Here is an 18,058-nt window from a genome sequence, read left to right as displayed (position 1 = left end):
AGTTGTCGAATCCCAAGTTTTCTGTTCTTGCACACCACATATGCATTTGACAATTACGTTTACAATTCATAATGTTGGCAGATTCGAGATTTGCTTCTTTTTTTTTTTTTTTTCAACAATGGGTCTTTGATTTTAAACAGAAGTAAACAAAAGCATATTTCTTTATTTCTAACCTACTGTGGATTTTGTTTGCTGAATCATTGCTTGTAGATTTCATCAGCTGTAGCTAGCTAGCCTAAGCTAATTGTAAAAATATGAGTTGGTTGAAAACTCCTTTTAGATGACTATAATGTTTCTAGATGATTTGTCTGAAAACAACAACCATGTAACAGGTTCTTAAATATGTGCTTGATGACTACATACATGATATAAGACTGAGGCTAAAGCTAAATTAGGGTGGATGTCCCAATCCTGAGCAGGGATTTGTCTCATGTAACGACTTACCCAACAAAACAATCTAGTTTATTAGCTTGGAAATAACACTAGGTTACTACGGTAGGTACTAAGCTAGTTACTTGGACATGGTAACATTTTCTTTGACAAGGTACAGTTGTGAGCTATATGATTGGATCAGTTTAGCAAACAGTCAGTTATGATCACTTTGATAATTGCTTAAACTGATCAATGTCAAACAACTACATGTCCGTCATCATCATCCTGACTGACCTGGGTTACGGTGCGACACTCCTCGTGAATCCATCTACTTATGTTCTGCCTTTCACATCGTAAGCACGATCAAAAATAGTAAAAAAGTGTCAGACATAGACTTTAGCACTTGAATGTGTCATGTTTTAGTAGCTTTTTCTGGGACGTACAACAAAAGGTAAAGCTTAATTACATCACATCCTACACTCTAAGGCATTTTCCCCCTTCACCCCTGTTTTCATTCCTTCTACACAACACTCCTTTCACATCAAACAATGGCTCTGTCTAGAGGTATACAGGCGACGACACAAACAAAAGACCAGTCTCTAACAATGATTAAATACCTTATTGTGAGCAGATAAATTAAGCTATTAATTGTCTCATACTTGACACAAAAACACAAATCTCAAGTGCAGGTTGCATCCTCAAACTCCCATACTGACTGACTCTGACAAGCCGTATTCATCATAGAGTCATTTAAGTTTTTGGCACTCATGTTTAGGAAGGCAACACCTCATCAGCAAAAATATCCCTGTAAGACGCCAACAGCTTGGCCGTGTAGTCATTAAAAATCTGAATCTGAGAATTAATTCTGCTAAAGCTCTATTGAAATAATGTCGGAGTGGTATTGACTCAGTTCTTTGGTCATTTGTACTATTTTGTGCAGTTTTATTATGTACTATCATCCAGTCCAATACAAATGTGTGCATTATTGCCTAGTTTTTAATGATTTTTTTTTAATTTCTGCATTAAATGTTGTACAAAACAACCGATGCCTCTGATCTGATGTCATTTTCAGGGAGGCAAAAAACAAACCTGCGTCTGTTTATCCAAAAGATAGAGATCCATCCTCATTCCAATTTCATGCTGTTCGTAGGTTAACCACAAATTAACTTTATTTTACATTTGTCAGGCAGTTATGATTTAAATGTCGATTATGTATTTCAAGAATGGGTGTGTGTGTGTGTGTGTGTGTGTGTGTGTGTGTGTGTGTGTGTGTGTGTGTGTGTGTGTGTGTGTGTGCAAGGAATCTGTTCTCGGATCCTGCTGAAACACCCAGTGGTGCAGTTATGATATCAGCACAGGTGTCGAATGATTTCGATGACACAATCTCACATACACACACTTCTGATGCTGATACATAATGTAATATGCAAAACATGACCAACTCAAAGTGGATGCCTGCTGAGAAATAAATCAAAACACACACATACACACACACACACACACACACACACACACACATACAAAAGGGCAATTGAGGAGAGCTGAGTAATCCTAGCTCACAAACACACACATATACAACCTCCTTCAAGTCATGACGATAGCTGTGCATGCTTGAGACGTATGTGGGCACACACTGATTTTGTCTCCCCCCCTGGGGAAATTTGTCAGTGTGTTGCAACTTGTGTTGTCTCAAAAAATTGTCCTCGTACCGATCACTTAACCAAAACTTATTACATAACCAGAACATGCACACTCAAATGGTTTTGAAAGACTTTCTAGCCTCTAATTTGCTGCTAAGTTGTTTTTCATTAAACAGATTTAAAATGCTTTCCGTGCAGGTCTGCTGACATATTGCATGATGTATGGGGCTCATTTGCAAGTGTAACAATGGGAATATATTCCTAATGGCTGTGATGCTGGGGAATACCTGTTTGAAGCTCAGACTTGCTCTGACTCTGTTCTGCAACACTGGTAGGTGTGTGTACTGTATTTTTTTTCTCAGCGAGTGTGTCTGTCCTTTGGCTATATTTGTGAATTTAAAAAGACTGAAATGTATGTAAGTTTGACTTTGCGTGGGTGTTTTGAGGAATTCGTGACATTTGCAGCTACAGTCACGCAGTGGGACACAGGAATGCATACAGGAACACTGAGTATGAATGCTGGCAGGTGTCAAGTGCTCATGTTCACACACACACACACACACACACACACACACACACACACACACACACACACCCACACCTGCCTGCGCACACACACACACACACACACACACACACACACACACACACACACTCTATCGAGTACAAAACTCACAATGAAGCACTGTTGGGTAGCTCTTTTGTGTAACTGCAGGGAGAGACAAAACAGAGAGGAGAAGCTGCAGGTGGCTGGCTTGGATCAAGTAGTCTGGTGCCTTCCTCGTGTGTGTATGTGTGTGTTTGTGTGTGTGTGTGTGTGTGTGTGTGTGTGTGTGGGCAGGTGGGTGTACGTGTGTGACAGCTGCCTCACTTCAGCAACCTAAATCTCATATGCAGTGACAGAGGATATATTATTCAACATACACAAGCAGAGGGAAATGTGTGAGAGGCGGTGGAGTGAGGAGAAAAACCTGAGCGAAGTCAGGGGAGACCTCGCGCATATTTTGGCTGATATGTTAATTTAGAGGGAAAAGTGTGAGCTGAAGACATAAGGGATGGAGGAGGAGACGGTGAAGAAAAGAGTGATAGCATCAAGACTGTATCTAAGGCTATAAAAGTAACGGCTCCTACGTGATAGTTATTATATTTTTCAATCAATCTCCAGTTAAAAGCAGTCATGCAGTTGATTGTTTGGATATGTGAGAGGACTTAAATCACAATAGCTGTTTTCCTCTCATCACCGAAGTTCCCCAAAAAATACAATTTGATTTACTGATACAGAACAACGAAAGGCAATGACTCCACCGATAGTGATTTGATTGTCTGGAGTAATAATATATACCAGATGATGAGCAAAATACGGAGGCTTTCTTCTTCACTGTCAAATAATGCAAGTATTCATCCACGTGCTTGAGATGTTTGTCCCTCTGTTTGCTGGACTAAACCTGCTACATGTGAACAACACATGGAAAATTTGTACATTGTTAGACATCAGGCTTGTACAACTTTATTTTGTGAATGTTCCTGCCTGTAATTGCCAGCTGTGAAAAGAGTAATTAAGCACGAGTTGGTGGAAGCTTCGGTTTGTCACGACTCCGCGCTGTCAAACGAGGAAGGGCTGCCTCACCTGCCAAAATGTCCACACAAGAATAGTGTTCGTTATAAGCGATAATTAAAGATAAGAGAAGTTGTTTTCCTGTCGTGTGTGTGTGTGTGTGTGTGTGTGTGTGTGTCTAAGTAGGTGACTTGTTTGCGGCTGTGTTTGTTGTGTATCATCACTAGATCTGCATTCAGGACATTCAAAGGCAGGTGAGGACAGGCGGCCGTTTGTTTTGTGCGTGATAAAGTTTGTGTTTGTTTCAAAATGTGTGATACAGGGCGATAGTGGTGTGTATGTGTGTGTATATGTGTGTATAGGTGTGTGGATGTTAGTGTGAGAGAGAAAGTGATAAAGCTTTGACAGAATTATATTAAAGGCTGAAGCCTCAGGTCCCTGCCCTCCAGCTCTCTGGTCATCCTCACTTCCCCAATATTGGCAGTGGTTGTGTGTAGAAGTATGTGTGTGTGTGTGTGTGTGTGTGTGTGTGTGTGTGCGTGTGTGTGCATGGAAACAGATGTTACACTAGTGAAGCTTATATTGTGTGTCCGCTCTTGCCCAAAAAACTACACTTAATCTCACCAATATTGCCACTGTGTGTTTGTGTGTGTGTGCATTTATATGTGTCTCTCTCTCTCTCTCTCTCTCTCTCTCTCTCTCTCTCTCTCTCTCTCTCTCTCTCTCGCTCTCTCTCGCTCTCTCTGTGTGTGTGTAACCGTTACTGGCAATGCCACCTTCACACCTCAATCACCTGTCATACCCTGTCCTCCAGCCAACCCTATGACCTTCTCTCAGCAGCAGGTGCAGATTCATCGCTACAATTGTAAATCTTTTGGACCTAAGTGCAGCCTTTAATAAGGTTCCTCTTGAAATTTAAATTGACTAAAGCAGTGGGGTGGGCTGGTATTACAGCTCCTGCCTCTCCACCACAGCTTTCTGTGTCAGTTAATTCATTGTCACCCTGAGCATGTAATACCTGCAGGGGGATGAAGGATTCAATATTGGGTTCCATCCTGTGTTTTACATTTCCATGTTCTTTGTTGGGAAGACTGTGAACAGAATGTCCGACTTAGTGATGTTTGTACGGGGTTTCAGTGGGTCCTTAAAAAGTCTAAAATCCAATAATCTGAATTTTAGGCCTTTTAAATGTATTAAAATGTGTTTTTTTGGGGAAAAAAAGTATTGAATATGTTGAAACAAAACAAAACCAACCAAAAACCACTTCTCCAAATTGTGCAGACTGGTCAGAATATATCGGAGCACGCCCAGCTCGTGTGTTGCGAGAGAACGCATCTTTCCGATGTGGAATTGCAACATATATAGATATATATACCGAGACATTATCATATGGCTGTGACATTTCTCTGTGCTTTGTTAAGGCCAGGAAATGCCCCTTTATGCAGGGAGGATAAATCCATTGTTTCCCTGTTGTCCACCATTTGTTCAGAGCCTTGAAAATATCCTGTTTATATATTAATATGTATTGAACAATTTTTAACCACTAATGGCATTACTCTTGGAAAGGTTTTTCTGTCAGTCAGTGCACTTTGGTCCAGACTGAAAAAAATGGATGAATTGCCATGTCATTTTGTCCAGACTTTCATAGAGGATGAAGGTGAATAACTTTGGTAATGCTCTGATGTTTCCTCTGGCGCCACCATGAGGTTTTCCTGCTTTGTCTGTAGTGAAATGCCTCAAAACCCATTGGATGGATCGTTGTGAAGTTCATCCTGCCCAGAGGATAAATCCTAATGGCCTCCGTGACTTTTGCCTCGGTGCCATTATCAGGTCAAAACGGTAGTTTGTTTAGAACTTCGGTTTATGATCAAATACCTGCCAAAATAAATGACACTCCCTTCAGTCTCAGCCATACTTTGTGTTTAGTGTTTATCAACAAATATTAGCTTGCTAGCATGCTAAACTAAATGGTGAACAGTATACATTAAGCATTGTCACCATGAGCATGTTAGCATGAGGTTAACAATCAGCTAAGCACAGCCTCACAGAGCTGCTAGCATTGCTGTTGACTCATAATCATGCTTGGAACACACCTCCCTTTCCAAAACATGTAAAAAAAAAAAAAAAAAGAAGAGCTGCTCATGCAATGCTGTTCATGTTTGCCTCTTAAATGTAATAATACTACCAGTGCTGCTAACTTCTAGTTATTACTTCTAAATTCTACGCGATGCTTGTTTAGCTGGCAGAGTGCTGCTGCAAAGCCACAAGCTTTCTGTCACAAAGCAGGCAGGAGAGAGCTGGTCTTGCTGAGCTGAGTTTTCGTGGCTTCGGCAGACGAACGCCTTCTCTGCAACAGCCCGCATGAGGCCGCTGAAAAGCTCCAGGGAATTAATGGCTCACTGGGCCATTAATTCGATAGCTCGCTCGGTGCCTCACTTGTATTTCGGAACTTCCAGATAAACTAAATGTCTATGGAAAGCTCAGAGAATCAATGATTCAGCTCTTCTCATGTTGGAGCTTTACGTTTTTGTGACAACATCTGCAGGTAGATGCATTTATTTCCTCGATGACACCACCAAGATCGCATACAGCGGTCCAATTTTGGTGATTTATTGAAGTACGGAATGACAAACGCGGGTAGGAAGGGGTTAAGTGGAGCCCGGGTACGCATTTTAAAATGGACCATGTGTCTGCTTGTCTTCCTCTTGTCATTTTATCTCCTTTGCAGTTGTTCTCTTCTTTCTCTTCTTCTTTGCGCTTGCCTACATCAATCTCATCTGTGTCACTTCTGTCCCATTCATTAGCATTCTGCATAATAGTCTCTTTCTCACTCCCTTTGTCTTTCATTTTCTCAGTCACCTCTCTCTTTTCCTAACCTTTTGTAGCGTTTTTAAACTCTTCTCATTTTTTCTTCTCTCATATAATTTCTGCTCCGCTCCGATCTTTTCTCACTCTGCCTTTTTCTAGGAATCTGCATTGCTTTGCCCCCCCCGTCTTCAGTTGTTGTTTTCCATCAAGTATCTCAGTTTCCTTCATTCAGCTTCTCCCTGTCTTTCTCTCCTCTGCCCCCCCTCCCCTCTGTTTTTGTATGACTCCTCTCTTATCTGTGCTCTTTTATTTCTATTCCCTTTCCATTCTCTCCATTTTAGTCTCTTATGCTTTCTGCTAAACATTCCCTCTCATCATTCCTCTCATCTTCCCCTCTCATTGTTTCCCACTTCTCTTCTTCATTCTCTTTGCTCCCATTAAATGTTCCTCTGTCATCTTTCCTCTCGCCCTGCCTCTTGCTCATTGCCCCCCCTCTCCCCCTTGTGCTGTCTTTTCTGCTGTTTCTCTTCTCTCTCAACCTTTTTTTTTTCAGTCTCTGTGCTCTGTTGAAGAGCCTGCCTTTTACCTACTTTCCCTCACTGCCTTTCTTTCATCTTGTCTACCTGTTTTTGTTTGCTTGTCAACAAACAAATTACAGGCTGCTATTCTATTCAGAACTTCCTGTGATGTAGGGAGTGTGCACGGGGTAAAACCAAGACAGTAAAGAGAATATCACTGTTGTTTAGCAGCAATTAAAGTAGCATCTCCGATCCAGAGAGAGTAACAGTGATCTGAGACAGAGGTAATAGTTTTTTGTTTTTTTCCTCTTTCTATCTCTGTGCTATCATATCCCTATGGCTTTGTTCTAATTTGCAAGCCTTTGATCAATATAATATTGTTAGGATCGCAGTACAGATGTTTTTTTTCCCCCAAATTATTTTCTAATTTTCAACATAATAGTGAAAATGTATCTAAATACACAGGAAGAGGAAACATTTTTTTTTTTTTTTAAACTTATTATTCAATCCAACTTTTAAGCATTAATAAAAGCCACTTTTGATGTTGTTTCATAGCAGCAGGTTTCCTCAGAGATTCTGATTTGTAACTTTGAAAAGTGCCGTTCCAGTTCACCATTCCCGATCTGTGAAGTTGTAATGACAAGCTACTGCCGATGTTGGACTGACATCTCAAAAAAAAGCAACAAAAAAACAAGACAGACAGACACGGTGGCAAAGGGCCAGACAGGCAGAGAAAAAAGAGAGACAGATGGCCCCAGACAGTGTTGATGGGGTTAGACAGAGCGAGAGACACCCAACTCTCAGCCCCAGCAGTCTTCATCCTGGTAAATTAACTTGGTAAGGTCCCACTGTGCCAGTCCTCTCCTCATTAGACACAGACCACGGCTGGCTGTTAGAGGGCCGAGTCAAATTTTGAGCAAGTAAACAACTCTCTAGGCTGACTCAGAACCGGGGCTCCAGACGGCCGGATCAATTTACAGTATGTGTGCCTTCCTTCTCTCTTTGTCCATCCTCTGATAGCTCGGTCAAAATTGTTCCTGCTCGATCCGGCAAAAAAATTATTTGGTCCAAGATTTGTTACTGTGGCTACAAAACTAACACATTTCCATAATTGACAGTTTTTCTTCAGACACAAATAAATATAATTTTTTAAAATTATTTTAGAAAAGGTTAAACAGATAAGTGCATTTGAATGATTTTCCATCTATGTGTATGTGTGTATGCCTAAACATTTTTATTTGCTTAATTCATTTAATCACCGTCATTGACCAAGGGCCCTGTTGCTTTAACCGTGTGTGTATGTGTGTATGTGCGTAACATATCCAATCCTTCCTCTGACACTTTTTTTTCTGTGTGTGTGTGTGTGTGTGTGTGTGTGTGTGTGTGTGTGTGTGTGTGTATGTGTGTGTGCGGCTGTATGTGTGTGTAACAAACAGGCTGTGTATGTGTGTAATGCAGTGGGGTTAATTAGCTTCAGACCACTGCCATCTATCAACCTAATGCTCAGATTCTGGCCCCCGACAGCTCCATTACCACCAAGCACACACACACTCGCACAGACACACACAGTCATGATGTGTGCATACACTCACACACACTATCATATATCAGACGCATAACATTGTTTTTCATGCAGCCATAAGTTGTTATTAACACATAATCAGCCTCTCAGATAAGCTCTAGATTAGTTTCATGTTTGTGAAGCTGTGGTTCAAAGGCCAGTTTAGGATAAAAATATATATCTGCCATCTACATGATGAGAGGAATGATGAAGTATATATATTTTTTTAGAGCTACAATCAATGATTTGTTTTTGTTATTGATTTATCTGTTGATTAATCGTTTTGTCTAAAAATGCCCAAGGTGCCATCAGTCCAAAACTCAAAGATATTTGTATTACTATCATTTAATTCACCTTAGAGAAGCTGAAGCTAGATAATTGGCTTTTATGCCTGAAAAGTTACAAAAATAGATCATCTCTTGTCAGAGAAGTTGCGGATCAATTATTGGACTGAAAATTGCAGTGTTAATCTTTTTAAGGGAATGGTTAGACACATTTGTTCTGGCTTAGGTAGCTATGATTTCCCTTAGACCTTCCAAGTGGTAAGGTCACTTTTAGCTGTCCGTAGCTTTCTTTAGCTTGAAAGAAGAGCACAGGTTTCTGACTGTATAACACTCCTTACCATGGAGCAGTTTCACCAGATACATTTCCAGTACACTGTAGCATTATTTGATGTAGGCTTATCCATCTTTTAATGCATTCTCCTAGGTTCCTCTGTAAGAATGGGCACAACTCGTTGGAGTGAATTTTGATCCTCAGCTGCGAAGTCACATACACAAAAAGCCAGTGGGCCGGATCATTAGATCTGTTAAGGTCCAAATCTGGCTGTTAGTTATCTTTTCAGCTCCCCAGTGGGATTCAGCATTGATCTATAGTGAAGGATGAAACTGCTCCTCACTAGTGCCAAAGTCACTGAGGAATAGATGAAGTGGACCTGGCTGTGTATAGGTGGCAGGCAGAGTTCACTCAGGACATACTGGTGAGAAACATGAGTGGCGATTAAGAGTATTATTTAGTTTCAGTCAAAAATGAGATATCATCAACTTACTGGTGTGCATTGATTGTTGTCATGGAAGGAAAACACATTACTTTGCGCTCTTTCAATAATATTTGCTTTGAGGGAAACACAGTTCAATTAGGAATTAATCTCTGTTATTTTCATAGCCGACGGAGGACTATTCTGTTTTCATTGTGATCAATTCAAAAGAACCAAGACTTAATATCATTGCCGGATTGGCCAAATTGCCATTCAATGGCAGCCACACAACATGAAGTAGATTAATGTTTGTTCTGGTGGAGAGTTTAGGTTTCTAATGAGGTTTAGTGGAGAGGTGCAGGGACTAAGTGCCGCTTCAGAGGCCTTCTGACTCTGCTAAGAACAGTGCCTGCAAGAGGGCCAACATTGCAGGGCTGTAAGCCTTTAACTTTTCATGCATAGCAGTGTTTTGGTAATCCGGAGAGCCTCGGGAAGGCTCTGAGATTCAGCATGTCTTGATTGGTGAAAGACACTGAAATGCTGTGCTGTGAATGTATTTCAAAAATCCATGCTCAGCTTGTTTGAAAGCTTGTATGTAAATCCTAAAGGAGTTTTTAAATCAAAACCAACTGGTCTAGGTTATTTGTCTGGGAAGACGTTTCACCTCTCATCCAAGAGGCTTCATCAGTTCGTGTACGCATCTGACCAGGCTAGGACTGGTCCTGAGGTCCAGTTGGTTTCGATTTAAAAACTCCTTTAGGATACTATGACCTGGACAAATGAGAATATACACAGCCTTGTATGTAAATGTATGTCCAACGAAGGTTTCCACCATTTATCGTACAGTCGCAAAATGCCTCTCGACTGAACCCCTCCCACAACCAACCAAGGACTTCTCTCCAATAATTGCTGAAACATCGCACTCAAAACCATGGATGCCAGTGTGTTTTTGGTGCTTGGGGATCACACAGTCATCAGGATTTATCCTCTGGCAAACATGAACATCTGTGCAAAGTTTTCCTAGCAATCCATCCAAAGGTTGTTGAGATATTTCAGTGGTTGACTCACTGATACCAGAGATGCAAAAGATGTGAGGGTGGTTGGCGCAACATGCTAACGGACTGACTATTGTGTATCAAGAAACTGAAACGGTACATAACCCCATTGATTAATGTGCGCGTGTGTGAGCGAGAAAGCGTTTCTAGCGCTAATTGAAACTGCACATTCAACGGCACACACATACGCTTTCCCTTTTTATCACACACACATATTCATTAGAGCAAATGGAATTAGGGGGATTGGAAGCATAATCTTCTTCCCCAGCGATGTGGGGGAACCAAGCTGTTAATTTCCCGCCTCTAACTACAACTCTAGCTCTTCTTGCTTTGGAAAAAAAGGCTGGAGTCACTCTCAACTCACAGCACATGAATGATTTACAGCTCTCAAATGTCACATACCATTAGACGTGTGCAGTATAAGGAGGTTTCATTGCCTATACATGCGTGTCTGGGGGATCCGTGGTTGTGCGGCTATAGAAGTGTCTGCAGAAATATACATTTTTTAGAAAGCACAGGTGTGGTTGTGGAAGACAGTATCAGGTCTGTGCTTGCAGCAGACAATATTGGATGTCACTGAAGCCGTATGTAGCTCTCTCTCCTGCACTCTTTTTGTTCCTCTCTGCTTTCCCTCGTCGTACTCGGTAATGATTCGGGAAATATGACAAGAGGATGACTGTGCAGTGCACACAAGTGTGTATTTGTGTCTGCGTATGTCTCCATTTCCCAGTTTCCCAGCTGTAGAGTGAAATAACAAAAGATCAAAGTTCCAGGTTTGCCCAGGTCACAGGGTTTCTTTCCCATTGCTGTTGTAAACAGACAAATATCTCATACTCCTGCAGCAGTGCACTCATTTCTCTTTGAAATGGATATTCACCTATTTAAATTCACATAGAGAGTAGAAGGACAAGTGAAACAGCGGCGTCACACACTGGGATGTGCCGCAGACTCGCACACCGACACAAATTAAAATGCACGTACGTAGGCACATGCACGCAGAGCCACAAACACATGCACACAAGTTGTTTTTTTCCTCAGCTGGCCCAACTTTGATTTTTTTTTTTTCTTTCTTTTTATTTGCTTGTCCCCATCCTCTATGAATTATACATACACATCCTGCAGTTTATGAAAGTTTCCAGTTGTATTCCCCTGGCAGAGAAGACCAATAACAGTACTCAAGTGTCCCAAACATACACTCCCACAAAGTTCACAGTGAGAAATGACAAGGTACTAAACAACAGAAAAAAGAACAAAATAGTTTGATTCCAAAATTCAATATTAAGCTGCTAAAAAAAAAAAATGAGATGCTGTCCACTAACAGGTGCGCATTGATCGCTGTTGTGGAAGTAAAACATATTAGCTGCTTGCTCTTTCAATACTCTATGCTGGAGGAGGTGAACGAATACTGCTCAGGTTAAGAATTCATTTTTGTTATTGCTGTGGTCCAAGACAGACATTTTTTCTGAAAACAAGCTCCTGAAGCAAGAAAGCTAGGTATGGAGATTCATGGCTATTTCCCACCCACTTACTGCAGCCAGCGCCACAGCGCCACCAAAGAGGAACGATTTAAAAAATCCTGCAAAACTCGGGATATATCCCTGACCTTTTAAAATGGCAAAGACAAGTGTAGATGCAGGGTGGCAGGGACTTCAGAGGACGCTCAGAGGGAATAAAGACAGTGAGTGATGGGCTTTAGAAAGATTCCAGTCACACACACACACACACACACACTGCAAACACACAAACACTGTCTGTCTTAAATCTCTTCATGCAGTACCGACGGGTTTTGCTGCGCTCAGCAATTGCAGACATTTGTATTTGTGCGTGTGTGTGTGTGTGTGTGTGTGTGTGTGTGTGTGTGTGTGTGTGTGTGTGTGGGGGGGTTATGTGGAAGAGACAGACAGCTGACACACCTTATGTTTTAGTTTAGATTGGCAGTTAAGTCTTACTTCCAATGAATGCCAATGAGATGTCTGTCCAGCATCTCTTGCTTTGGCGTGTGTGTGTGTTGGTAAGTACAGGGTCTTCCCTTGCTGTCCCCCTCTGTCAGGGGAAAAATCAATCTGCCTGTCAGCCATCTAACACCTTCGGCCTGTTACGCTACCTATCACTACCGATACCTGTGCGTGTGTACGTGTCTGTGTGCATACATGTGTCTCCTCTCATTCTGTCAACCTCTTTGTCTTGCCGCCCTCCCGTCTGCCCTGCTTTTTGTCTGTCCGTCCTCCTGTCAGCCCCCCCCCCCGGCTGTCTCTTTTGTGTCTTGTCTTCCTGCGTCAAATCTTCTCCTCTCATTCAGCCATGACGTCAGTGTTGGAGAACGAATTACACTCGGCATCACCGGGGTTGCCTTTTTGTTTCCTCCCTAGGACTAGGTCGCCTCGCATTCAAATTCCTGATTACTCACCGCGTTAGTTACTCTCCTCCATAAGCTCTCACTTGAACCTCGAATCGCTCGTGTGCGCCTTTTAACATCTCTTAACCCCACAATGAGTCGACTGTTGAATTTCAGCCTTGGTGACGACAACTTCCCCTCACATCCCAGAGAATTATCATTAATCACAGTGATCCTGCTGGGAGTGAGGGGCATTTGTAGCCGTTTCCTACACATATATACATCACAATAAAAATATGCATGAAAGCGTGATGGAAGTGAGAGGATTAGCACAGCATGACTCTCTCTTATTTTTTCTTCAGGCAAGTGAAGAAATTGATTGTACTGAATATGGAATTTAGTGGTAAATATAAAAAACGCATAATCTTCCTTTCTTACACATTTCAATATATAGAATGTTAAACAAGCAGAACTAGCTGGCCTCACAATCAACAAGCTGTCCTCTTCCTGTTTCTTCCCCCAGATCCCCCAGGTCAGCTACGCCTCCACGGCCCCGGAGTTGAGCGACAACACCCGCTACGACTTCTTCTCCCGCGTGGTGCCGCCGGACTCCTACCAGGCCCAGGCCATGATGGACATCGTCACGGCGATGGAGTGGAACTACGTGTCCACGCTCGCCTCGGAGGGCAACTACGGAGAGAGCGGCGTGGAGGCCTTCATCCAGATCTCCAGAGAAACTGGTACGAGCTGTGCCCTTTTCTTTGTTTCTCCCACTGGGATACGGTGCGTGGAGGTCGCTCATCGCTGCAGAGAGAGCGGGCATCAAGTCTTTCAGACTGTCGTGCTATATGAATGTTGGGTGGTTTGCTCCTGAAGTTTAGACCAGTGGTTCTCAAAGTGTGGTCCAGGAACTATTGTGTGTACGAAGTTTGCCTTCTTATGCACTACTTTGCATTTTTTACCATTTTCTACCTCTTTGGAGAATATAGATATCTCCTAGAGATCTCCTATATAGATACAGGAGTATGACACATACATATTTGGTCATCTCCAAATCTTTATATCTCTAGCCAATGAGCCAAAATCACATCACAGTGGTGTCAGCAGCCTGAAGGACGTGCATTGGTGTTTCTGTATTATATGAAGTGTATGGGACTTTCTGGTGTGTATTTTAAGGAGATAAGGAACATAGTGAGGAGGGTTAGGAAGCTTTCTTCATGTTACTCACTTAAAAGTTGTTGAAACTTTGCAACTCTCCCTCTTTCTAATGTGTGTCACACTTTCACAAAACATTTGCCGTCATCGCTCCAGTGTGAGATGTAATTTCAATGGACTCACACAAGAGCAGAACTAAAAAACTTTAAGGAGAAAAGTTTACCGTTTCTGTCCTGCTGTTAGTCTGTGAAAGTTCTCATTCGTCCAGGTCATTGTTATCTCTTTCTCGAATTAAATCGAAGGCAACTGGACTTGTATTTGTCTGTGGAAGACGTTTCGCCTCTTATCCAAGCGGCTTCATCAGTTCTTATGTATTGGTCTCTCTAGTCCGCACTAGTCTGACCAAGAAAGTGGAGTAGGACCCAGGTATTTAACCTCTTGTGGGTGGGTCCACCAAAGTACCTGTGAAAGTACCTTCCACAGACAAATACAAGTCCAGTTGCCTTCGATTTAATTTGAGAAAGAGATGTCCTGCTGTTAGGATACGTGATTTCACATCCATGGTGTACATGAGGTGTGTTACATATTCGCTGACTAATTTTAGATCTATAGCAGAGCGGAAACCTGTTGTTTGAATCTCAAGGGAAACTCCGCGGGAAATTGACTTTTTAAATTGCAGGATGTAGATTGCAGACTGGCAAGTGAGCTGAGTTATCGCAGCAAGCAAGTGATGGACAAGTGCAGCTGCCGTCTCAGACTTCTTTATGGCTCTATATGTATGTATTCTTGGGAATTGAGATAACATATTCTAAATAAAGATCTAATTCACATCTAAACTGGAAAAAGAAACATTAGAAAGTGCTAGTGAGTATATAATCAGTGATGTCCAGTTGAACCACAATGATTCTCCACAACAGCTGTAATACACTGCGGCATAGACTCTACAAGTCTTTGAACTCTACTGGAGGGATGAAGCATTTTTACTCAATATATTCCTTCATTTGGTATTTGATGATGGTGGTAGTGCGGAGCGCTGTCTAATCCTGTTTTATACAGCACTGCTAAAGAGGCTCAGCTAACTCAGTGGAAAACAGCTGTGGAAAACTTTTAATGTGAAGCGGCAAGAAATGTTCAGTTTGCATCAACAGGAACTTAAAACCGTTGCGATACAGCTGGAAGTCACTGGTAAACAGTCAGGTAAGGCTGATATCTGAAAGAACAAACAGGCACTCAACTACAAGCTGCAACATTATAATATGACTCAACAGTAACATCATTTTCCCTCTCAGTCACCGCTCGTGCCCCGTATGAAAGCATCTGTCACCTGGCTATGAATAGACAGGCTGTCGGTAACAGACTGGAGTTGAAAGTAAATTACAAAGAGCAAATGTTCAACTATCACTCCTTCATTAGGAAATGGAGTGGCAGCAGGGATGAGAGTAAATTACACTACAGAAAATGAGAGTGACAGAGTCACACAGAGACACTGAGCGATAGATCACTTGTCTGTTTTGATGTCAGACTTAAAAGCACGGGGGTCCCCGTAGTCCTGGGAGCAGCAAGTTTTGGGTGAATGAGGCCTCAAATCAGTTTGTGAACTCCTCCAAGTGATGTCGACAGATGAAAATGCTGTCGGTTTCCCTGTTTATGTCTCAAATGTTTGTTGAAAAACACATCAAGTTGGATGTTGACAAATATTTACAGACTGACAGGGCTAAAGACATGTAAAGAATCCATCTGAGAGAGCATCAGTCGAGATCTCTCTATTTTTATCGCTCTTTGTTGATCCTTTACTCTCGTCTTCCCCCTCCGTTGCCTTTCTGCATTGTCTGTGCGCTGCTGCAGAGATGACAGCTCTGTGTATGTCTGCGCCGCCATCTATCCGTCCATCTCTGTCTCTGTGCGTGTTTGGAGCCGGCTCGCCCAGGGCTGTGTGCTGTGGCAGTCAGCACATAGATGTTTACTGTGGCTTCAGATCAGTGTGTGTACCTGGGTGTGCTCACGCGCGTGTGTGGGTGTGTGGGTGTGTGGGTGTGTGTGTGTGTGTGTGTGTGTGTGTGTGTGTGTGTGTGCGCGCGCCACTGTAAAGGGTAAAGCAGTCCTCAGCAATGTGTGTTTTTGGTGTTCTGGGAGTCAGCAGATAGTGCACTCTCCTACCCTCTGTGTGTGTGTGTGTGTGTGTGTGCGCGCGTGCGCGTGTAGGAGGGCTACATGCTGTGACAGCAGTCAGTCAGTTGTTTACTCTGCAGCTCTGCAGATGTGAATGGAACCAAGAAGATGAAGGGATGGGAGAGAAGGAAAAAGAAGAGGGCTGAGGAGGGTAGAGGAAAAAGTGCCCAAAGAGGGAGAGTTGAGTGTGTTGTCATATGTATGTGTGTGTGTGTTTGTGTACTACGGTTGTGAATCTGTAGAGAGGAAGAAAGAGATAGAGAGAGACAGAGAATAGCAGAAGAATGGGACAAGGAAGCTTGAACAGCGACAGAATAACGATAATGTTCTAATATAGATGCACAACACTCGCCGCTACTGCAAAGACAGACAGAGATATACAAATGCACTCACACACATACACCGACATGTTTATGTATATATATACTGACACAGGTGGACATCTTTAGACACACTTACACACACGCACTCAGAGCCACAGGGAATTTGTAGGTGATTATTTTGTGATTGCATTGTAATGATTGCAGCTTGCGAGGCACTCTGCATTCTGATACCAAGCATCCATATTAATCGCTGTGTAATCGTTCACTGATGATTCTCAACAATGTGTGTGTGTGTGTGTGTGTGCGCATATTAATCAAAAAAGAAAGTTTTACAACAGGTGCTCAAGTTTTGTTAGAATGAGTCGGGGTTTACAGACAGTGTGTGCAAAGGCCAGTGACAGAACCTGTTTAATTCTGCTTCTCCATGCTTGTCTTGTACATTTTCTTATTGAATACATCGAGAAAGTTAAATATTTACTTCTCTGGTACAGTCTTTGAAACTGAACGCGTCCTACTTCCGTTTGCTGCTGTGTTGCCCCACTCCCAGGAGGAATTATGTGGAAGATTGTGCACTAATTTTTCAGCCAAGTCCACGAGGCAGTCAGCAAAATCCTTTTGTTTCTGCAGGACTGCTTTAGGGGGAAAACCTAATATTTGAGGTGACAGCAATGAATGGATGCATTAAATGATCATTACACTACTTGCTGTTTCTGAACTGGATATCGGCGTTCAACATAAACTGCTAATCGCTGTAAAATTATGTCCAGTATAGACGTATCTGCCAACTGTTGCTCTGGATGAAGGTAGCCAATGTAAATGTGGATTTTAGTCAGTCTCAAAGCATTAGCTCGACACTGATTGTGACAATAGGCTTTGGCAGAAAAGTGTACATGAGTTTGGTCCAAAGTAAACCCATTTTGACTTGGCTGCCAGTACTTTCTGAATTAGCTGGCTTGCGATTATAACTCAACAAATATTAAATCCATTATTTCTTGCACTTTAAGCATGAAAATGTAAAATTGGATTGGATTCTCCTCTTTGTAGCATTAAACATATGGGGGGAGCATAGTTTTAGGGGGAGCATGAGGAAAAGAAAATGAATCAATACAGCGGAAGGTTGTGCATTTTGCTTTATATCCAGGTTATTGTTGAAAAGGTGAAAGTGGTTTTGGTGGTTTGCGTGTGCAGTCTCATAGATCCAATAACATGGCAGTTGACTCTTTGTCTGGTTTACAACAGAAAATTGTTGTTTTAATGGGATTTTCATGATGATATTTCAACATATACCAGGTCCCGCAAAGGTTTTGCAAAAGCAGCTGTGAACTGAAGTCCTTCACATACACTTCAGCTTTACTGCAGTTTAATAGTGAATCTTTCTACATACAATATGCCAATCAGTTTCACTTACGCTGCACCCTTCCCAGTTTTCACATCAAAAGCCTCATCATGTTGCATATAATCAACAGCAGAATGGTAAAACATTCATGTAGTCCGCTCAAGCGTGCCCACACCCTGAAATAAATTCACCACGACTTTGACGGCATATGCAGCCTCGTGTGTTGTCACCCCCAGCAATGGCTTTCCACTCATG

At 42.1% G+C, this 18,058-nt stretch overlaps 1 protein-coding gene across 2 annotated transcripts in view; it reads left to right on the top strand.

Annotated features, from left to right (window-relative positions):
* The window catches only part of grm8a (glutamate receptor, metabotropic 8a), a 228,458-nt gene that overhangs the window by 79,033 nt on the left and 131,367 nt on the right, over positions 1-18,058 (top strand). For both annotated transcript variants that reach the window (XM_023417987.2, XM_087177051.1), the window contains exon 3: positions 13,344-13,560. In XM_023417987.2, coding sequence (XP_023273755.1) covers positions 13,344-13,560 — 217 coding nt within the window. The remainder of the gene's footprint in view (positions 1-13,343; positions 13,561-18,058) is intronic.

The sequence above is a fragment of the Seriola lalandi genome, unplaced genomic scaffold (assembly GCF_002814215.2).
Source record: "Seriola lalandi dorsalis isolate HSWRI2012SDOR001 ecotype SW California unplaced genomic scaffold, Sedor1 jcf7180002054579, whole genome shotgun sequence".
Lineage (NCBI taxonomy): Eukaryota > Metazoa > Chordata > Actinopteri > Carangiformes > Carangidae > Seriola > Seriola lalandi.
The sequence above is the reverse complement of the archived record's forward strand: the minus strand, read 5'-3'. Positions and strand labels throughout refer to the sequence as shown.